This window comes from Chiroxiphia lanceolata, chromosome 10 (genome assembly GCF_009829145.1).
Source record: "Chiroxiphia lanceolata isolate bChiLan1 chromosome 10, bChiLan1.pri, whole genome shotgun sequence".
Classification (NCBI taxonomy): Eukaryota; Metazoa; Chordata; class Aves; order Passeriformes; family Pipridae; genus Chiroxiphia; species Chiroxiphia lanceolata.
Window position 1 is genome coordinate 3,827,899 of NC_045646.1, and position 24,198 is coordinate 3,852,096.

General features: G+C 39.9%; 1 protein-coding gene across 1 annotated transcript in view; it reads left to right on the forward strand.

Moving 5' to 3' along the window:
• The window catches only part of LOC116791720 (multiple epidermal growth factor-like domains protein 6), a 193,129-nt gene that overhangs the window by 84,068 nt on the left and 84,863 nt on the right, over nt 1–24,198 (forward strand). The window contains exon 5 of the mRNA XM_032697995.1: nt 19,999–20,121. Within this exon, the coding sequence (XP_032553886.1) occupies nt 19,999–20,121 (123 nt within the window). The remainder of the gene's footprint in view (nt 1–19,998; nt 20,122–24,198) is intronic.

A 24,198-nucleotide genomic window follows, 5' to 3' on the forward strand; every position in this document is an offset into this window, starting at 1 on the left:
TTGAAGTTGTCCTTAGAAAGAAAAGGGGTACAGGATGGAGCTGGTAACAGTAGACACCTCCACACACCTATTTCCCTTTGGGGTTACTCATAGGAGTTTGGCTATGAAGAGGAGGAGGGAGGGAAACACTGACACAGCTCTTTACCAGACAGAAATGATTAAAAAATGAATCATGGTCTACACTGTGTGAGCGATCACTGGGAGCTCCCTGAAGAAATAGGTTAATAAAGTTGTGGCCTAATTAAATCACAGATCTTGTTTGTCTCCTTGCCTGTTGGAGACTGACATGTTCCAGGCTTTCCACAACACCAACCCCGAGGATTACGTGCCTCGTGTGGGACAGTGCGAGCAGGTGAGAGATGTTTTACACATGGAGTCACTGAATATTCCACTTCTATGTTGGATGGGGACTTGCATTAGTTAGTTTATTGTTTACTAGTTGGGTTTGCAGATAGCTTCTGCTTAGCATCAGGAAACATCTGTGTGATCTCTCCCAAGGCTTTTGTCATTACTACACTGTCTAGTCTTAATTCTCTCTGATTATTTTGGCGATCATGCAGTCTCCCTCTACTGCCAAGTTTCGAGGCTTCAGTAAATAGCAAATTAAATGTGTAACCTGCATGTAAGAAAAACCTATATATCATAAAGGCACTGCTTCGCTTTGCACTGCGTGACTCATTCGTACAGTAAAAGGAAGATTAGCTGTTGTAGCAAGGATTATACAAAGTTTACTTTGTGCCAGCTGCTGGTTACTCATAATTGTGGGTTCTCAGGGAAGCACATCTTGTGCCTGGTACTTGTGGATTGTTGTTGCCCATCCTGGGTTTGACACTGACAGAGGCTGGAGTTGACTCCCAGTAAGGTTTGTGACAGTTTAGAACCAGAAATTGAATTAGTGCCTCATTCCTGGCACTGAATGAGGTTCGTTTGCAAAATGAGAACAGTGAAATGTTCTCTATCAAGTCGTATCGTGCAATGTCCCTATACAATAGGGAATATACATATATATTTGAGCTTCATATCCTACCCTTTTATGGCTTCACTGGGGTTAAGATAGGAAATGGAGCATTATGTGTGTCCCTATTTGACCATAAATCTGACCTTTTGAGATTTTATTTTCTTCAGTGTGTGAGCATATTGTGTCTATGCTTTCATCCTGATTTGGATTTTTATTTGGAGTTAAGCTCACTGATAGTTGTCAGTGAAGGATGTAGAACTGCAGCTATGAAATTCAATAAGCCACTGATATGATTATAAAAGCTTCAACAAATAGCTGTGACATTCAACCTTCACAGAACTCGTTTTTTCATTCTCATTCTTACCTAAAGAAGTGTTAATGAGAACATTTTGGAGTGACTTCTATAACTTTTCACTGCTTTCTTGTATGAGACTTGGAGGTTTTGTTTGGATTTGTAAGACAGCTTTTTTATGAGATTTTTTTTTCAACAGGGAAACATCAGGGACTGCAAGGAGAAAAATGACAGAAACATGTTGGAGATTAAAATAGATCAGTATTTGGCACTTCATGCTGTTTAATTAGGAAACATTTAGTTCTTTTTAATTTAATTATTTGTTTGAGGTAAAGAACTTCTAAGGATTTTGCCATTAAAGATCTCATTGTACATCAATATACACATTGATTTTTGGAGTAGTTTGAGATCAAGCATGTTTTCTCCAATGGATTCCTAGTGCAAATCCACGAATTGCTATTTCTGTGCCAGTCTAATTGACTAAGGGGTCAACTGGTGGGACCTTCTGTCTCCAGGAAATCCGGCCCCTTGGATATTTCCTTAAACTGCCTAAGGATTTAACAGCTGAGTGAGGAAATACATTTGGTGAAGGGTCAGCCAGTTTTAGTGCCATAATACAAACTATATTGAAGAATATACAAAGAAAGTGTCTTGAGCTTAGAATTTATCACTTGGATGACAAACTTATCAGTGCACTCTGACTTGCCAGTCGATGCAATGTCTTAACTAAACTTGGAACTTGCTGTGTTAGGCGTCAATAGCAACTAATCCTTTTTTTTTAACTGTGGTGGTAATTAAATCTCTATCTGATTTAATTCTGATTGTGTTAAAGCTTTATCACGTAAGTATTCATGAAAATTAGCCAATTCAGTTTTTCATTGTTAAGAGGATACATCGGGAAGAAGTTGCGTTTCCTCATTTTTCCAGAGTCCTCAGCCCAAACTTGCCACAACAGAAAGGCTGTTTGGATTTAATTTTAAAAACAAATAACGAATGGAAAACCCCATTTAGCTCCTTTAATAAGAAAAAATAATTCATGAAGGATGCAAATTGCAAAGTAGGGGATTTTTAAGTGTATGATGATAAGAAGTATTTTTTTTTTTAGGAATGAAAAGAGACCCTTTCAAAATCTTGTGCCAGGAGAGGGAGTGAATGTTTCTCAGTGCTGTAGAAGTCAGACTGGTGACAATTGTCAGTTGAGTGGATTAAGGGGAATAATGAGTGTCTCCTGTCACACTGTTCTGCTGCCTTGCTCTCCAGCTGCTTCCAGACCCTCTCCCTGAATGTCTATTACCTGTTTCATTGATAGAAAACTGTATGAATTTGTCCTCCAGGTAAACACATTTCTATTTTAAAGGGTGCTGAAATTGTTCCAAGGTACGACTAAATGATCAGAATGTGCTCTCAGCTCCAGGTGTAATTTTTGGCTTATTGATTTGTTCTGTGGCTGGCTACAGTACATTTAAAACCAGTCAAGTGAGTGGAAAATAAGGAAATATCCTACAGCAGCATGGACTGGCCTGATGATGCAACAGGTTTTCTTTTTCTACTGTAAATCCTGGTATTGTACAAGTTTAAATTAAAAGGGAGATTTCAATTTTAATGTAAGCAGTGAGGATAAAATGTGCAACTTCAAAATAAAAAGGCAGAAATACAGTATTAAATGTAAGTATTCAGTGTTAAAGCTCCTAAGATTTTTACCAAAGTTATTATTCTTCTAAATTTAAATACACAGTAGTACTTTTCGAAAATCACTTGTACAGACATGCTATTTCTCTTTGAGCAATAATGATTTGCCACCTTTTGTTTTATCTTTTGGATGTCCTGGGTAGTAGCATTACCATGCCAAAACTGAATCATATTTCTTATGTCCTATTTCATTCCCTTTAGCAGCATTTGACAAGAGAGAGAAGAATATTTTGTTTCCAGCAATAAAATACCATACATCATTAGGAGAAATTATAGAACTTATGAGACACATTTTAATAACTTCAATCACATGTAATGAAAGCAGGCAGAAGCAAAATATTGACTAATGAAGTGTTTACACATGGAAAAAATTGGTATTTACTGTGTTGCATGGGCTTATGACCATTTTATAGAGATTTCTATGCCCTGAGATTTAATGATCTTTTTGATTTGTCTCTCCAGTGGACTGAAGGTACTCGTAAATTTACTCTAAATAGAATTTTCTAATAATCCTTAAGGAAAATCAGAAATATGTGGCAGATTAACAAAGCAGCCATTCATCTGCTGGGTTAAACGCACTAACATGAACTTAACAAGCGATGTCGTCTTTTAACACATGCAAAGGACCAAATTATCTGCTGAAAGACTGACATTATGTAAATGTAACATTTGCTGGACCTCTAAACCCTGTGATTAAATTACTGTCTAAATTATTCTGCAATATGACTGTCGCCTAGAAAAAGAAAAGCTGTAAAAGAAACGACTGTGACATCTTCGGGGTTTGCAGTATTTCCATAATGAGTGTTTGAAATGAAGAGTTTGTATATATAACTCAAAATCTTAATGAAATGGGAAGAAAGAAAAGGGAGGGTATGACGTGAGGAAAACTTACTTTGCAAGGAGGTAGATTTATCCCAGGGTTTCCACAAGGCTTTGTTAGCAGAAGAAGTATGGCTCAATTAAGAGGGGAATTTAATCCACAAATCAAAACTTGTCACTTGGAGAGACGCTTCCCCCACCTTCCTCTGCGGATGTGTTGGGTAATCTGTGGCAGGTAATCTGTTTTCACTTAGTACTCTGAGAGTGACACATCCGTAAAATAGCAAAAAATGAGAAGGGAAGAGTGTGCTGAGACTGTGGTATTGCAAGTAATTATGGCCCTGAAAGGCTGCGTGTAAATTGTTCCCTGCGAAAAGCCATCTCCTCGTGCAGAATGAGCGATCAGTTAACTGCCTCTGTGTCATTAGCTCATGGAAATTATCTTACTTGTATTTCACTCATTCAAAAAAATTAAAATCTAGCAGAACAAATGTGCTTCAGCAAATGGAGGAGTTGAATGTTTTATTAATTGGCTGCTTAGCAGGCTGTGACAACAACGGAGAGGGGCTGAACTTGGCCGGGAGGCATCATCTGAGCCTAGTGGTACACCTGTGAGGTGAAATTCCTGACTGACAGCCCTTTTGGAACTTCACAGCACCAGAGTCCACAGTGATGGAGAGTTAACACTCCCCTGAAAATCCATAAAGGTCAGGGTCTTGCTCCATTTGTCTCTCCATGAAGCCCCACATGGGAGTCCAGCACAGATGGAAAGCAGCAAAACTGAGATGCTCGGAGAAACCCCTTGATATCCACCCTCACTGGCAGGTTAAAGATTTCTGTAAAGCTCAGCTTTATTTCTTTGGTGGAGCTTTTACTCTTTGATGAGGACCTTTTTCTCTCTCCTCGCTGTGCCTCTTTCTCAGGGGAAGAATTTGGGGAGGACAGGGGAGTCTGTGGGAGAGAAGGGCAGCTCTGAAACCTTGGAGAGGGAACACTCCTGCTTCTCTCCCTGTTCAGCATTTAGTAAACATGTAATAACAGATAAAAGGAGACAAATACATGTTCATTTAGTGAAAGCAAGGTGTTACATTACTGCTTTCAGCATGGTTGATTTTAGCTCATGCTAAGGAAGACTGGCAGAGAAGGGGAGGTGGGAGGAGAAAAGACAGGAATATTAGCAAACCAGCATCAAACAAATACTAATTTTTTGTGTTTTCAGGCTTTGCCAACCAACTGAAACATCCAGAAGAGACTTTCTCCACAAAAACGTCTTGTAGTTTGTAAGACACCTTGTTTTATTTGTGCTCCTAGCTTTCCTTCCCTCCCTCCCTTCCTGAAAATAGGCACTGCAAATTTTGTTTTACCCCATAATTCTGTCCCCTTCATATGGAGATATTTTTGACTATTTATTCACAGGTCTTTATCAGAAAAGACAGTCAGTATGACCAATGGTGTTATATGTCAGTATGAACTTAGCAGACTGATTTGGGAGAGAGTCCTTTTTCACATAGATCTTGCATTTCTGACCAGTTTTCCTTCAAGGTTTGTTGTTATTCTAAGGGAAACTGCTCCTGATCTTGGCCATCCCCAGTGATACTTTATAATTGAGAAGGCTGGTTCCAACACATGGACATCCCTCCTCGTTTTCTCAGTGGATTGATGGGACTTCTTGATTCTTTATATAAATATTTGTGGTTGTAAGGACCAGAAAATTGGGTGTGATCGTTCCACCTGCAATGTGTACGTGTTACCTTTTCTCAGACAGCAGCAAAGTTTCCTCTCAGACAGTGATGTTTTCCTGAGAACCTTGTTCTTGCTTCATGTGCCAAATCCTGTATGTTTTCCATAGAACCAGCTTATTCAGATTCTGGGGAAATCCAGATGTCTTTCTGGATTGGTTTGTTGTTTCCACCAGCCAAGCAATCTCGGTGCCATTTCCAGATGAAGCAAATCTCTTTTGATCCTACAAACCCTTTATAAAACTCACCTCTTCTCCCTGTCCCCCCCCTGTGATTTTGTTCAGTGAGGGCAGGACTGAAAAGGGTTTAATTCAGGTGATTTTGTAGTGATGCTGCCTGTTACAGTGCACTGCTACCTGCCACTTCAGTGGGTGTGATGGTTCAGTTCTTTTTGCTAGAAAAAAGCTTTTTTTCATAAAACAAGCCTGCAGGTGTCCTTCTGGTTTCCCTTCATCTGAAGCCTTTCTATTGTGTGGGAAGAAAAACAGAAAAAAATGCAGATAGTAATGATAGTAATAGTAATGAAACCCTCTGAAATAACCCCCTCCCCAAACTATTTGCAGATTCAACCAAAATGGCATCCTAATGTTTGAAACTTGCTTTTTACTTATGCCTTGTCCTCACTGACCCTTACTAATGTACCCTGGCCCCTTCACAGCTGGGAGAAAACTCTGCAGAGTGACTTACTGGTTTGGAGTTTTTCCTCTTTTGAAGTGAAAATATAATTTTCTGTGCAACTGTGCCAAAATTACCTCCAGGATTGGCTTTATTTTTTGTTTGACAAGGAAATGTTTCTGGTTTTCTTTTCTCCATTCCCTGTTCCTGTTTGGTCAGTGCCCCGTAAATATACCTGAACACAACCCCTGCTCTAAGCAGTTCAGTTTGTGATTGAAAATATCAGGAAAATAGATAAGCACAAGAATCAGCGGTAAATGTACTCCCTTTCAAGTTTATTTAAATTCTGGAGGAAGTGAATTGCACAGGTAATTATATGAGTTTAAATGCTTCGAGGGTGAGGGCTGGTCCTATATTTGATTGTCTCTGATATATATATTGTTCTTAATTATGCCCCAATCCCTGGTAACTGAGAATTTTGGTCATTTCTGGCACAAAAATAACTAGTTTTTCAATATCTTGCTGTTAAGCTTTAATTACCACAGGTTTACCCTTGTGTAACTATAAACTGAACTTTATCATTAATTTTTCAGCATTAAAAAGAAAAAGTAGGCTAAACTTCTGCTGTTGTAGATGAAGTATTTAGAATAATTTCCCAAAGCCCTTCATAAATGTGACATTGATTCATTGATATACAGACCATTAGCAGTTAGTCTCCTCTGTTCATCTATCATTTCAATTATCTCTAGACTTCCCCAGGGTCTTTGACAAATGGGAGACAATTTGCATTTTGTACATTAATGACCTTGGTGGAATTTGTAATTTTATTCCCCCCATCTTATAATTATACTTTAGCATTGGAGGGGAAAACCCCCCAAAACTACACTTGGCCAGTTTTTAATTTAATCAGAAGTATATGGCAATTGAGGTGTGAGAAATGGAAGAAATAAGGGGAAAATAAAGAATTAGGGAATAAAATGCTTAAAAATATTTTTCATCTTGTGAAGAACTTCTACCTGAGGTCTCTGTGTTACGAGGGAATGGGTCTCAGGATTAGGGAACTCTGACAGTGCACAAGAGGAATTTCAAAAAATGGTCCCTAAAAAGACAAAAAAGTAGAGGAAAAGGAGCCATCTTTTAAAACATGTGTTTTGGAGGTGTATGGCATAGTTGGATGTCCAGTCATGGAGCACAACATCCCTCGTTTCTTTGAACCATCAGATACCTGCTCCACAGACTTCAGGAGTTGTCACCACAGAATATCTCACTAAAACTCCTGCAATATGCAGCTGGAAGGTGAACTGTGGGCTACAGTGGCACCAAGGTTGGCTCTAGGTAAAACTTGTCAGGTGCTAAAACAATTTTCATTAATGATTTTGAGTTGTCTAATACTCAGAAATAATCCTTCTTAGCTTTATGTTCTGTAGAACTTTGCCTGTTAAGGTAAATACTAACTTCCTGCTCTCCCATCTTTGAACCACTGGTGTTTTGCTCCAGTGGTGTAATAACCAGGTTTTAGTGTTACCTGTACTGACCACTGTTCACACATGTCCCGTGTTTAAAAGAATAAATGTAGAGAAGTATCCATATGTTGTCTGTTCTTTTCACTGTTTGTTAATGGTCATAGTGTGGGAGATATAAGTATTTAGTAAAATTAAAAGGTATAAGCATATAGTTAAATTAAGAGGTGTAAGTATCTGGTAAAATTAAGCCTTTTAAGCTTCTAGGTAGGCCAAAGACATGGTGAAGTGCAGACAGAAAAAGTAAAATTAATAACTAAAATATCCTGTAATTGAAGAACAAGTTATGGCCTTGCTGCATTTGTTCCTTCAGCAGAAAAGTTCACAGCCAACTTTCAGGATTTTGGGGTAGTGTGTTGTTTTTTGAGTAACACAGGGACACGTTTGCAGTGACTGCATCCGTCGTGGGGAGGGAATATTCTCCAGGAATATTCTCCAGTTGTTAAAAATTCCCCGTTGCCATCAGTAACGGCAGCGTGGTATCTGAGATACCAGAGGCTTTGCCTTTCCCTTTGAACATGAAATCACTGCAGTCTCTCAGACAACATTAGGTGGTAGCTGTTGGCAACAGAGGCAATGTTGGGAGCGACGTGTGTTTCTGGCTGGATTTCCAGAACCATCCATAACATTACACTACATGTACTCTGCTCGTAGATCACACTTCCCTTTTGTGCGTCACAACGAATCTGGCTGTCTCTTCCATGCAAAAAAGCAATTAGCCTGGGCTGGATGTGAGGGATTTATTTTTTGATTGGAACTGAAAGGGTGAAATTCCAAATGCGGAAACCTGAGCTGTGAACTGGCACAGACGTACGGGCCACGGCAATCCCACCTGGATGCTCACACTAAGGGGGGGTTTATGCACACAGGAAAAAAGATCTTGGTTTTAAATGGTGCTCAATCCAGTCTGGGATGTGTTCAGGCCAGGCTGTTCAGCCTTGGATCCTTCTGACGTACGTTGTACAACTGTTTTTCCAAAAGCTGAAGAGCCAGCAACACGTGGTTTGAAGAGGTTTGGTTAAATGAGATGCTCTGAGTGGTCCATAAGAGTGAGCAAAAGATCAAGGTAAATGTATTTATTGATTTATTTCCTCACTCTTCTGAAAGCAGAACTCAGACTCCAAACAATCCACGTGTCTGTGGAATATACTTGTCTTTGCCTGCGTTCATGTGCACACAAGTGTCAGCTGGATGCATATTTATTTTCACACAATCTCGTAACCTTGCTTGGATTTTTCTACCCCAATAGTGTTTGCTCTTTGCTGCCTGTTTTTAATTTTTTGAACATCTACAGTAGATCTTTAAAACTTTGAGCTTATTTCTAGTACATGTTCTGTTTAACAGTATTGAATTTAATGCTTGGACCTTACTGCTGCTCAAAAAATAGAGTTGGTTATCCTAAACCCAACAATCTTACAGGAGTGTGGGGTTATTTAAGATTTTACTGTGGTGTACACTTTGTTAATGGTGAGGAACATAAAATATTTCATCTGTTTGCGGGGAGAGAAGTAGAGGAACGCATGTTTTAAGGTGTAAAATGATCATGTATAAAAAGATCAACTCATGCAGTAACTTGGAAGTTTTAAATTATTTACACTAAGACAGTGATGTCTTGCTGAAAACACAAATGCAAATTTCTCTTTGGTTATACCCCCTGAAAAAATTGGTTATGGCTCTCCATCAAAACCAGATGCCTGATATCCAGAGAGATTTGAAAGGCAAATTTCGTTTGTGTTGGGAACCAGAGTGTAAAGTTTGGGTTACATAAAACCGACTCTTTCTGGCTCTGGTACAAATCAATTTTAGCAATGCAGGATTACCAATTTCAGCCCTCTAACTTCTGCCTCCAATCACCTTTAACATCGATTGGTTTATAAACCTTGAGATCACATATTTTTATAAGCAGGACTCCCAGGCTGTAAAGCTGAGCCTGCTGCCTCTGCTCAGGCCAGGAGCTACACGTGGGGAGCACATGTGTGTGCAGGAGCTGGGCAGGTCCGGGGTTCAAATGCTGGTGTCAGGCAGAGGGAACTTGCTGCCAAGTTGTTCTTTCTTCAGAGTGTCTGCCTTACCCCATCGTACTGAGCCTGATTTATTTGTTTTAAAGGAGACCTCTGTTCTGTTCTGCTAGGAAAGGCCCCGAGAAATCACAGCTGTGCTCTGCTGCTCATTGTTAATTTGACTGGAAAAAGAAAATCCTGTTTCTTCAGTTCTTTGCTTCGAGCTTGTCACTGGTAAAATCTTCATGCAAGTTAATGGTTTGTACATCCCTCTTTTTTCAGGCTTCATCTAACTCTGTATCCAAGTTTAAGTGTCCTGCTTAGTGGGAATTCCCTTTCAGTTAAAGGATGGTCACCTCACTGCCGTGTCTGATGAGGGGGATTCAGACCTCTCTGAAATATTTAGCTCCTGTTCAGCACTAAATGACATCTCTGCCTTTCCAAAGCACCCAGGGACTCCCTTACAGCAGAGACATTAAGCAATAGTTAACAAGCACCCATTGGTGTCAGATAAGTTAGAAGAATTCATAAAACAAATTAGGTAGTGGAATCTCTGGGAATAATGACTTCCCTTGGGTTGTTTTACAAATTAAACTGATGAAGATTTAATCTTTTTTTTTTTCCCATGGGTTGTTTTGCCCTTGACACACAAGATCAGTTACTAGAACACACAGTGACTGTGTCTTAAACATCTGTCTGTGTAAACCAAATAAGGAGTTCTCATTTATGTCTCTTGTAAAAGAGTGACCTGGTTGTGTGGTTGTGTTTCAGCCACGCATGATTACAGGGAATGATTACAGAAATGTTTTTTACTGTAGTAGAAAGTGAGGTGGCTTTGCAACTATAGTTAGTGCAGGATTTTTGTCAGAGCAGTGAGTAATTCTGCCCACAGAACTGTTAGAAAGATCCTCTAGAAATGGAAAAAAAGATGGGAGAGAATATTCATGAGGACATAGGAAGGAAGAAATATTTAACCTGTTTCAGTTTGTAGCAGAGGCTGTTTGATTCCAGGCTAGATCTGAGGATGAGTAAAGTTTTTGATTGACTAACAAGGACAACTATTAAGAAAAATAAGAAAAGAGGAGCTTCCATTTAAATCTCAATAATGAATTCCTGTTCTAAACTGGAAGCTGGGCACACATCATCCTTTCTCTGCTGAGAAATTTTTTACATTCATTTCTGTTCATAATGGTTTGGGAAAAGAAAAAAAATAAAAAAAGGTGTTCATTATTCATGTGAAAAATGAACTAATTTGCTCACATGCTTAGTCCTGGGGTTAATTATATTATGAAAAAGAATATTTTGTAAGGAAATGGCTTATTACAATAGGAGTGCCTTGAAATTTAAGCTGCCCAATTTGTCAGCTTGCTCAGACCGTACTATTGTAATAATCACCCTGGTTTTAGGTTAAGCAGCAACCTCTGGACTTGGGGCTTTGGTCCTTTGATGGGGACTGTGGGCAGGAGAGGGTTTGATGTGCTCTCTGCCCTGCAACAGCACCTGTCACTTTGCACCCACATCCTGCCATGGCATCAGGTAGTGTTTTGTACGAGGTGAGAGCCTGCCCTGGTGTGAATTGAATTATCAGAATTGGCTGTGGAGTGCTTCAGGTGTCCCTTTTCCATAGTGTTGCAGTGGAAGAAAGGACAGTCCTCGATTCGAGACGTTTATTTTACAGGCATAGATAAAAAGAGCCATTCACTTTTTCAGACTGATCAGTTCTGCTCCTGAGTACAAAGACAGGAAGAGAAAAAGCTGGAATAAACACTTACCTTATTCTACACTTACAATAGGACTTTTCTTTGTTGTCTTTTCTGCAACTCGGAGCTATAGCTGTGATTTGAGTTCCCTTTACATGAAAGTTTGGGAGCTGATTTCCAGATAAGCCATTCCCGTAGCGCTCGGTCCCCGTTCCTGCACCCTGCTGGCTGGAGCTCGTCCTCCTCACACTCCTGCTGTCACAAACTCCAGTTGCTGCCATATATAGCAGAGCTTTTGAACATCCCACGTTGCACATGGAATACCAGCACTGAACTGGTAGAATCTGACCCATCCTTACAGGTTTTACCTGGAACAAGCATTTATTTCTGTTTGAAATGGCTCATTCACCTTCTGTCCTGGGGAGTCTGAAAGGCATCAGCAATGGACACCTCTGTCTTTATCTCTGGTTTTGTTATTTATGTGTTGGACTATTACAGTGGTCTTCAGAGGACATGACATCTTAAGTCTCTGAAAAATACAGGTTGATCAGAACACATGAGCTGCTGCCTTTTCTTCCTTTCTATTCTTTTTTAATGCCAGTGCTGTGGTATCTGGTCTTGTGTTTGGTCCTGAAGACACCGGCACTACCGTGGGTACCTTCAGGTTATTTACACTTATACATGTCACTGGCTGTCACTCTCCAGCTGTCTTGGCCTGAAAACTTCAATAAATTTGCATAGTCTTGATTTTTATTTTTATTTTTTTAAATATGGGAGCAATTAGTTCTTATGGAGCTCTATAAAACTTAATGACTGTAAATGCTAAGCTTTTAGAAATGACCCAGAATATTTTTTTCTGTATCCATTTTCAATTCAGTTCTGATAGCCTGGTTTATAGACCTTTGTAGGAACCTGAAGGAAAGACAGAAGTTCTTGAGATACAGGAGCAAGAGAGGAAAGTTGGACATCTTGTTGGGAATAATAGAAAATACTAGGAAAGAGGCAGATTTAGTTCATGACCATGTGGCTGATGCCTTCTACTGACTTCCTCAGTCAGGAAAACAGAAGACAGCAGGATACAAGGATGTCTGGGGTTCAAGGTGCACTTTGTGATCTCCTTTGGGCACCGGGACTTGGCTCAACTGGACTCAACCACTGGGCTTGTTCTTGGGATTTAGCACTCGAAAGATAAAAGGAATCCAGTTGCTGAAGTCTCACTAATAATCACTGTTTTGGAAATGATGTCTGAAGAATGTTTACCTGCCTGCAAAAATGTGTAAGGGCTTCTATTGTGGAATCAAACTTTCAAAGTTCAAAGTCTTTTCTTGTTTGTGTGTGCATAAGCAGCACTTGTCTGTGCTGGAAGTTAGATACACCACAAAAAGACTGCATTTTTAGGGCAAAAGCACTTCTAGACAAAAGTAAGGGCTTTTAAGGATGTCACTGCAGAGTCCTGGATTCTTTCTAAAAAGGCTCCATTTTGTGGCATCAGAAGTCAAAGCAGAAAGAAACCCACCTCGGCAGAGCTCTGACGTGGGGAAGGTGCCCTACAGCCAGCAATGCTTTCTTTTATGTTTTGCTCATAACCATCATAGCAGGCAAAGGCAAACACTTGTCTAATTTGATAAAATATCTTTAATTGCAGCAGCAGTACTTGAGGTTTGGGCTGGCTGCATCAGCTCTGTTTGTAATCACAGCTCCAGCCGCACTCCACAATCAGCTCCAATTGCCGCCAATTAACATCTGTTAGGCTGGTGTTGCTTTATTCAGATCTTCTGGGGTGTTCAGTTGCATTATTCATACCTTGTCTGGGAAAACATAGTTTAAAAATGAGCACTATTACAGGATTTCATTGTACTGTGATAGACCTTTTTTCTCCAGCTCTTCGTTTAGTTATTCTAGTTGGTGAAGAGAAGAAAACTTTGGGCATGATTTAGGTCTTGCATTTCACTTTTAGGAAATAGTTGTTCCTGCTTGATAGAGAATCTTAAAGGGGGATTAAAAGAAATCAAAGCTGGTGTTTTTTCCACATCAAAGTTTGAGTTTGGAAGTCATCGTTTCGAAATGTCATCGATATGCAGGACATTAGGAATGAAAAGAAGAACAAAAAAGAGGGAGAGTAGCCATGTGTATGGTTATGGAGAGCTGCCATAACCAGGGATAGAGATTTTAAAAGGACTTTTAAATGCTAGGTTTCAGAAGTGCATCTGGTCTGTAGTTAGCAGAGAGCAGGAGGGTGAGGGCTTGTGGTGGAAGGGGCCATCTCTGTACCCACAGCACTGAGTGTTCTCTGCCATGGCACAAGATGAGCTACAGGTCCAGTCTAACACAGCAGTGTGTGCCAGCACCTTGGGCTTTAAGAGTTTGTTGTTTCACTTATTTAAACTTTGAACCTGTTTTTTCCCCCCACAGAATTTTATTCTGATTTCAAAGGAGTTGTTCTTAATGTGAACAAGTGCAAATGATTGATTAATGTGTTTGTTTTTTTTTTTTCTCTTCAGATGATGATTTTAATAAGGAAAAATGAATTCCAGCTAAGTGTGTCTAACAAGGAGCTTTGTATGCTTTTGGTTTTGCATGTAAGTTGCATTAAATGGAAGTTTTTAGTACCCCAATCAAAAAAGAAACCAAACCATGGCAGAGGCCCACATCCCTGGGGAACATGGACCATGCACATAATCATTACGTGATTGATGTTCTCTGCATGTAGGAATGTGACATGGGGCTAAAGAGGAATGAGTGCGGCAGTAATTTCTTTAATTAAAAAATAAGAAAAAAAAAAATGAAAAAGAGGAGGTGATAACTTGTGAGAGCACAGGTGCCACAGCTGCTGATGGAGACAGTGGCAGTGATGGGTGTTTTCTGGGAGGTGATGCTCTGGGAGCCTGTGCCAAACTCTCAGATAAGTTTGCTGCACTAATCAGGTGCTTGTTAATAACGGCTCAGATTTACGATACTTCATAACAGCCCAAGAAGAAATATTCATCCTGTTATTGACTTTGTGGAGGAAGAAAACCTAATAAAGCATTGAGAGTGCTTAATCAATAGCCGGGCAGGGCTGCGCTGACTATCAGAATGAGCAGCTTTGTTTGCTATTCAGGCGGGTAATTTATGGTTAGTGCTGGAAGTGATGTATGTAATTTATGTTTTAGAGACAATTATTGCTCAAAGACAACTGCTGCAAAGCTTTCGCAGCAGACCAAGGGAAAGACAAATGCAGTCTTTGGGGTGTGAGTGTTGTGCCCGACAGCCTGTCCAGTCTGTTTGCTCATTACATTATATTTATGTATAACGTTGCTGTGATCTATGTGTGTATGTGCTTGTGTGAACCACTTTTTCTCATAGCAGTGAGTAGCCTTTAAAGTTCAAATCAAATGTTTCAGGTTTCTGGATTTTTTTTTTTTAGACATATGGTTTTGGTTGCAGACCATCTAAGCTGCAATTTAAAAAAAAAACACACTGTGTAAAACCTAAGTTAGGATGGTACCTATTCTCTGGATCTTTAGCACTTTAAAAGAATCAAATCAAATTATTTAGTTCTGTGAATAAAAAATTGTCAAATATGCATTGTGATTTGCAGGCACTTGCCTATAACACCTCCTTATGAAAGCACATTGTAAAATAGTTGCAGATATACATCTTTGTGTACCAGGCACTCAGATATATTAAGTTGCACATGACAAACTATATTTAGGTTTTGATCCTAACCATTATGAGGTTTCTTTTACCTGACAGCATTTGAGTTATGTTTTCTGAGTTAGGAATTTACATCTCTAAACTGCTATAAAAGTCAATATAAGCTACCAGTGCCTCTTAGAGAGAGTAATCAAACTGCTTTCTTAAAGATATTTAACATTTAGATTCCTGAAGTCAGACCACCTTCATCACAGTCTACAGAAGAAAGTCCCAAGTGCTATTACTGTTATTAGTGAAATGCTGTCTTCCCACTGAATAATGAGTTCTGGTTACTTTGACCCCTAATTGAAGCTCGGTGTTTTAGCCTAATGCTTTTAAACTAATCAAAATCACCTTCCCTCTCCATGCTGGTGGGCTTTGTTCATGCAGGATTGCAATAACAATGTGAATGATTTTACAGATTTTATTCCACTTCAGTGATTTATTACAAGTCCAGGGAGCTCTGGAGCTGGCAGCTCATGGGTCAGAGCGTGGGAGAGCCCCAAAACTGGGCACCAAAATGGCAAGTTTGCCTGTGATTGTGTTAAATAAATAAAGTTGTTGCTCATATGGAGCTGATAAATATAGAAACTTTGGAAAATGGGTTTGAAATACCAGGCTGCAGCTATGAGATTCCTTTAGTTGCCTTAAAAATTAGTCTTTATGTTAATGCATATTGCATAAAGTTGTTGTATGGGTAAAATAAAAACACTTCAACTTCTAGGCAGTGGGTTAACTGGTGTGTTCCTCGGGTCTAAACATACAAACCAAAATTTGGTGGTGTTTCACTCCTTGGCAGGCTTAATCCCCCACTGGGTTTTTAAAGATGCTGAATTCAGCTGCATGTGGAAACCCTGCAGAGCTGCAGCCCTCACCTTTAGCTCAGTGTAGAGGACACTTCTACCCCAATGCCAATATATATTTCTGCTTTTCAGACTGTGTTTTTTTTTCTCCCTCTACTTTCTACATCTGAGAGCTAGTAACAGTGCAGGTCGCTGCTGCTAGATTTCAAATTGGAATTACTAATGAAAAACCCTTTGTCAAGTTTTATGTAAAGTTTTTATTTATTTGTGGGAAATCTGAAATCATCCAGATTTTCATAAAAAACTTAGTGAAGGGTTGTCTTCCCCAGAGCTGAGGATGTGTGATATTTTTAGCCAGGGAGTGAAGAGTATTAAACAAGAATAGGAGTTGGGATCAGTCCTTCTCCATTTAGCATGTAGCTCCTAAGCATGGTTAATTGGGCAAACATGGTCCATTTCATGAAACAAAAAAGGCATATTACCTTACATATCAAGTATTTTATGAGATTTTTGGAGAAAAGACATCTTTTTATGTAGTGCCACTCTATAATAACACTTGTGCAGGTAGTGTGGGACATGGACACGTCAACAATCCATATTTTAACATGCTAGTGGATTTAAAATATATTGTAGACTTTTTCCCCACAGTTTGTGGACAGGTCATTAATAAAATTAATATCAGGTTAATATAGATGAAAGGTGTTTTCAATTATTTTTCCCTATGACTTCCCATGGCAGGATTGAAGGCTCACATCCAGCGTGTCCCACGGATAATGTTTTTGTGTTGCAATATTGGCTCTATAAATAAATGTGAAACATTGCAGTAGCAAACATCACATTTATTTCTTTTTTTGAGGTGCCTACAGCGTGTCATTACAGATGGATTGATAGGCTTGGTAACATTGAACTTTTGTCAGACCTAATGTGGCAGACTTGTTACATGTCAGAAATTTTCTGTCATTTTTCTCACTATTCAAAAGGCAAAATATATTTGCAACCTTGAGTGACATTGAATATGGAAAGCAGACAGAAATTATTTATCATTTGACAGAATTGTTTTTGTTGGGTTTATTTTTTTGTGTGTTTTTGGTTGTGGTTTGTGGGTTTTTTTCCAGTGGCAAAGCCGTAATCGGATTTTAAAACCCTGACTACTCTGTTTTAGGAATATGGAACAGCTGACTGTGGCTTGTAAGAGGCATATGAACCATCCTCTTACAGATGTAAAACACATTCTTTATTACTTCACATTCAGATCATTTATTTTTGTGCTTCTTGGACTGAGGCAACATCTGACCTTTTATTATGGAGTTGCAGAAAACAACTTGGCAGGGTGCAGGCAATGGAGAAGGTCTTGTACAAGAGACGGGACAGTGAAGGATGTGGATGCTTAGAGAGCAAATTTTCATGGAATTTAACCATAAACTAGTGTAATTTATACCTATTGAGTGTATTCCTTCAAATATAAGAGCTCTGTAATAGGGATAAAGCTGCTTTATTTTGTGATGATTCGCTTTAAACAAGGTATTTGTTTTAAAGAGACGTGAAAATTAAAAGTCAGGTTTTGTGTGTATAATAGAAAAAACAATGGGTTTCTGGTGTAAAAAAAAGCAGCAAAGAAATGGATAAAAACATTTCATCAGAGGATGAAAACAAGTATTAAGGCAGAGGCAAGGAAATCCTGGACAGAGCATTAAGAAGATAGAGTTGGAAGAAGTAGAAAATGAGTTCTCAGTCATACAGCACCAATACTTTCATGACTGGACCATGGCATTTTATGCTGAACAAGAAAGGAGAAGATTTCTGATTGCTAATAGACCTGCAATCAAAGGAGAAACATTCTATATATTAGTATGCAACAGCACTATACACTTCCGAATGGATTATAGCCTAGTGAAATCAAGAGGATAATGATTAGCTCCTCAGCTAGAAAGGTTTCCTTCCAATATTTTTGTTCAAAATACAGACACTGGTGTTAATAAATTGGGCTGTATATCGCAGACAATCTCAGTCAATGTTTTATGCTGGGAGATCATGTAGGTTTGTGGGTGCTATACACAATGTGGAAGAATAAAGCAGCTCTTCCCTTTATTTTGTTTAAAGAAAATAAAAAGAGCAAGGGACTTTATTAGTTTTCAATACTGTGGGTATAAATAGAAGTCGAAGCTGTGGAGCAGGGTTATTATGTGGCTCATTAGTGTTTATTACCATGAGGCACATCAAGATGTCTGCGAGTAGAGGGTGTGTGTGGGGGGGTAAATCACTTGGAACACGCCTGTTTGTCGCTCTCCTGCGCGGTGCTGGGAGCATCGTTCCTCCTTCCAGTGCTTTGAGGAATATGTCCAAAATCTGTCGCTTGTCATATGTTCTCTCCATCTCTTGCCGAGGAGAAGCGAACAGACGCACGTCTTATTTTGGTACCATTTGGTTTTGCATTTTGGAGTGGAGTGGAACTGGGGGGGGGGGGAAGGAAGTGTTTTTCCTTGGAAAACTTTCCGTCTAAATTGCATCCCCATGAAATTGAGAAGAGCCTTGTTGACTTCACGCAAGTTAGCGCTTGGTTTGTTGTGTAGCTTTGAGATAAGTGAATTATAAGTGAGTTTTACTTTATTTTTTTATGTAGCCTGTCGGCGTTTTGTAGTATCACTGAGAACAAAGAAGTTTTTGTTGTGTCGGTCATTGCACCGAGTCTGGAGCTGTAGAGAAAAGAGGTGGTTCTAGTGAGTTCATGCCTCTTCAGCTGCACTTTAACAAACATTTGTGTTTCATGACACACTTTTCTTTTAGCTTTTTAATAGCCTGAAACCTCCTCAAAAATTTCTTTTAACCTGTGGCTTTTAGCCGGGATCAGAAATGAGCCAGTAAAGTGAAGCTCGAGCTCATCAAAGAGCTAACAAACCTTGGTAAATCTTAGTCTTTAACATCGAAGGTTTGCAGTTGAAAGGCTTTCACCTCTCTTGCATGAATGTGAAATTCTTTTTTTTGATTTGTCTTCGCAAACTAATTAAATGGGGTTTTTTTAAAGCCTCATTTCCCCATTGGGAACGTGGAGTGCTGCTAATATGAAGTAACTGCCTGTGGTTTTTACAGTCATGCTGATGCTTATCTTCTGTTGCTTAATCTTCCTCCTCCTGATTTTCATTCTCTCTAGCCTGAATGCAATGTCTGATCCCAACCAGTGCCAAAGGCCTTGTGGATGAGAGATCTGGCACCTGCAACCTCATCCTGGGCCTGGATGATTTCTTTGGAATTCCATATATAGGGTACATAAATACAAGGTTAAAAAGCATATGTCTTCGCTATTGATTTTTCTCTGCCACAGGCTGCCTATTTACTTATTGCTTTTTTCCATGCTGTTCTTTAATGTTCTTCATTTATAATGGGTAAGGTTCTATTTTGCATGCAGGCAAACAGTAACTTATCAGGTGAATAAGGTGTATAGATACCAGTGCCTGACAGAAAGCAGGACCTTAATTGATTTAAAATACTACCCTCTTTCAGAGGTTTCTCATCTCTGCTACAACTGCTGGAAGCAACATAACGCACAAGTGAGGCTGCTGGAAGTGTCTGTATAAAGGTTGTTCCTGATGTTGCTGCACAGAGGTGGAATTTGGTGAATTGGGTAGAACCTGCAGCCAGAGCCGGGTGGACTCTGCACTCAGGCTGTGCAGAAGAGGAGGAGGAAAATCCCACCCTTGCAACTCTTAGAATCATAAAATTGTTTAGGTTAAAAAGACCATTAAGACCATCAAGTCCAGCCATTCCCCCAGCACTGCCAAGCCCATCACTAAAGTGTGTCCCCAGGTGCCACATGTACCAATGGCTGGGGTCGATGATCTTAGAGGTGTTTTCCAACTGTAATGATTCTGTGATACTTGTCCCTTAAATCCCTCCAGGGATGGTGACTCCACCACTCCGCTGGGCAGCCTGAGAGCTTGACAACCCTTTCCATGAAGAAATGTTTCCTAATATCCAATCCAAACTTCCCCTGGCACAACTTGGTTGGTCTGGGGGGGCTCAGCAACATATCTGGGAGTTGCTGCTCCTGGGGTTGCTTCGAGGTCCTTATCTGTACATTTCAGTAACTGTCTCATTTTGTCACATTGGAATTGTACACAGTTGTCCTCAAATGCCCAGGAAAAATGGTCAGTGCCCACTCCTTACTGACTTCTGTGTCCTTTCTTCTGGCAGATGTCAACGAATGCACCGCGGAGAATGGGGGCTGTCAGGACCAGTGCTGCAACACTGTCGGCAGCTACCACTGCAAGTGTCCAGCTGGCCAGAAACTGGAGGAAGATGGAAAATCATGTGGAGGTAATGTTTTGTGCTCTGCCTCACTGCTACTAAGGAATCAGATGAGATGTTGGTAAGGAGAAGAGAATGCTGGCTTTTATGTAGCACCAGCTGAAGTGCGTGTGCTCGGAGTTGTCGAGAGTGCGGATCTTCTCATGCCTGGATTATGAAGATGTAACTGTAAGAACACTTCAAAGGGTTGGGGGTTTGTTTTATTTTGTTGGAAAAACGTTATCACTTAACCTGGATTGGCTGTGCCATGTTCTGATTATGGGATTTCCATCATCAATTTGGAAACTTGAAGAAAGTGTATACATTTGATAATATTTCATCTGCCTCTAAAGCAAAATGGTCCTTATCAGAAAATACACATACATTTCACATTTCAATCACAATTCCACAGCTAGAGATTAACCGAATAAAAAAGGATTTAAAACCACATGCTATGTAAACCCATTTGTCTTTTTCCTAAGGGAAATATAAGTCTAGTTAGTGCATTATAGGGTAAGATTTGTTCTTATGCAAAAGCTTGACGTTGTGCAGAAGGAAAACATCACATAAGCTTGTGTTAGAACACATGATGAATTATGGTCAGTCTTCTGACTGGTAAACAGAGCGGGTGTAAACAAGCCCAGCTGATGTTTTGACCTACAGTCACTACATTTTGTGCAGCATCAGATGCTGCAAAAGGCAGAGGAGGTCAGGAGAGGTGTAAGGTACCCAAAGTGTAATGGATTGCAGGCCAGAGCAGTTCCTTCCTCCTGAGCTCTCCCCTGACACAGGTAATGAGTGTGTGCTGCCATATGATCTCGAGAGCTCTTCTGTGTGCCTGGATTCCACCCTCTGCTGCATTTCATTGCTGCCATAACTGCACCATTGATGGTTTTTTTATTATCTCAGAGTAGGTTTTCCTGAATTGTATTATCATCTTTTCACAAGAAACTGTCTTCTCTGACTTTTCCTGTTGCACAGTGTCTGACAAATTCACTTCTTCCAGGATTTCCTCTTACCATTGTCCAACTCCTTTGTAAGATTAAATACAGATACAAAGCACTGTATTTCTTGCTTGTCATATGCTTTATCCTAACTTTATAGTTGATTTGGCTGCACTCCTTTTTTCACTAAAAGACGATAGAATTATTTTCTATGGCAACCTATCACTTGAGATCCACCTTGAGAGTGTAAACAAGCTGTGGATGATTATTTTATTTTGATTGAAGCATTTTGTTATGATCCTCCATGCTTTCAGTTTGTCCTTTTGAGACCTCAGCCCAGGAGTACCATGCATGATTCACAGATTCCTGCTACTTCACCTCAGACTGCTCCTACCTCTTTCAGGGATTGCATGGTAATATGCCCATGAACCAGTGTACAGGTCTGTATTTTGATGACTTACTGATTTCAAATCTGCATAAAAGTTGTCCAAACACCAAGTTTTTGAAAGCAGGGGTCCTACTCATTGTAATCCTAATTTTCTTGGCATGCAAGAGTCCTTTCTGACTTAAAGTAGTTAATTAAATTAATGTTCCTTCTGCACAATTCATCTATTCTTTAAATATACTTTAAATTCTAGCATTTGGACATGCTTTAAAAACTCAAACAGAGCTTAAGGTATTTGATTCTTGTACTATATTTTATCTTACCAAGAATTGCAGGAGAAGATATTAGCTGTTTTGAAGCCACTTTTTTAAATCTTTAGACTACAATGGAAACAATGAACTGGAAAGGCTCAAGTCATAGAACAAAGTGAACATAGTGGTGACACTAAATACACCTGACCTTTTGCAGAGGTGATAATACAAGGAGCACATGGCTGTACTGACCTGCAGAAAGGCCAGCTTTGGCCAACTTCTGGCCATCAGATGTTACAATATGAGTAACTTAGTGGTTGATTACTACATGAGGGAAAGTGAGCTTCCAAACAAAACTGCCTGTGCTGCTGGAAGGTCTTTTAGGACATGCCACTGAATTGGTGTTTTATTGATGCCTCTGCATTGCTCAAAGGAGTCATTTTGCAGATGGGAGTAAAACAGCTTCTCATTCAGGTTAACCAGAGTTTTTGGAGGAATAAGGCTTATTGTTACATTCTTTCTGCCTTTATAGCATCATTGTGCTTTGTGTTACCCCTCAGTCTAAACTCCAGCGTTAAATAGATGTTCACTATTGTTCTGCTCCCATTATTCGTCTCGTGGTTGGTTTTATTTCACTGGTGACTGAAATGATCGATTGGTGTACAGGGTTTTTTATAAACCAAGGTACAAATAAGGTGCATTGTTAGAAAAGCAGCATGGAAGTAGCACAGATTTTATTCAGCAAGTCATTATTAGTGGAAAGATTGATCATGTTTTTCAGAAACAAAATAGAGTATCCTTCTGATAAAAGGGAAGGATGTTGTCAGGAAATAACTATGGGTTTTTTTAAAATATTTTTTAGCCATTTGTAGCTGTTTAGTGCTAAGGAAGGGAATCCAACAACATAAAGAAGTGTACTGCTGGTTTGATCAATCATCACTGGAGGGGTTGTGAGCAATTTTTTTTGGAGACCCTAAAGCCTAATTTCACAACTAGAATGAGATGAGGATGCTCAACATTCCCACCTTCCAGTGTGTCAAAGGTGTATGCAAGACACGAGGCTCCATGAATATGCACAAGACAACAGAACATAATAGCTGAGGTAATCTTAAAATAGTTATTACTCTCAGCTTTGACTAAACCTTCCCTTCCTCAGATGGTTCTGTGGCTGCTTGGAACCACGTGGGGAAGGGGATTGAGCAACACAGCCTGGGACACCCCACACTTTGAGGTCCATGCTGCTCCTGCTGAGGGATCTTTCCTAAATAACTGGGGGCTCTTATGGCAGGATACATCATTCAGAGTTGTGTGGTGTGTAAAGTCTTACTTCAGTGAGGGATACTTGCACCGAGAGGCGAGTTGTGGTGAGGTGAAGGCATGTGCATCTCTAGAGAAATGCCAGCCAGAGCTGTGACCTGATTAGCCTTTCAAAACTAATTATCTCCGTGTTGTACTGCAGCTTTCACTCTCCAGCCTTCATGCTCAGAACTTCAGTTTGCTTCTCTGACAGAGAAATATTTTCTGGCAGTTACTGGCACAGGCATTACAGATTGTGACAGAAAGCTCCTGCTTCCCTCCCGCTCTTCATGTGTCTGATGGAAATGAGTGATGAGAAGGGATTTGGATTTAAATCACTGCACAAATAATATGACAAATTAGGATTTGACATTTACTAGCGTATGACTGTTGGCCTGATGCTGTGCCCTGTGGATCTGTACTGGTGTGTGGTGTTTCAGGGACATTTCTCGTCAGGGTCTGTGAGTGGATTTGCTCAGAAAGCTGTAACATGGTCTGAGGAAGGCAGTGGAAATGTGTATGTGTGCAATACCTCCTTGTTTGTTAAGCAGAGGCACCACCGACAACCCACGGCAGTGAGATATGCTGTGAAATGTATAGACATTTAATTTTTTATTCTAATGCGAAGCAGTTCTATTCAAGCATTGCAAAAGGCAGAACTGGTATTTTCTGAACATAAATACCATTTTAAATGGTAATTTTAAAGCTCAGTTGTTGGCACAAGTCCAGATCTGTAAGGGATGCTGAGGTTACAGCTACAAAAGCGTGTTTTCACACATGAATGAGCTGCAGAAGTCAACTAGAAAAAAGGTCATGACCTTATGTTAACCTTCTTTGGCAAATTGTCATTTCTTATTTATACTATTGCGCTCTCATCTGTCGAGGCAACTGAAGGAACTTAGAGGCAAGTGAAGTTCTGTGATTAACTGTTGATGGAAAGAAACTTCTCTTTTACTGATTAGAGTGATATTGCAATCGCAGTAACCCCGTCCCTGGGGGTTTCAGTCAAACCTCGGAGCCCTGGCAGGTTTCCTGACCTTTGCCAGAGGGACTTTGGGAGCAGCTGCTTCCACAGCCAGTGTGTGACTTAGCAGGGCCACTGCTGGTTACCCCAGTAATGGGAGAGTCACCAGTGTCACTGCTGGAGCCTGATCCCAGGATGGATGGGAACTCTCCAAACACTATTGCCTCAGAAGAGTTAATAGCCGGGCTAAAAGGAATACTGAGGGAC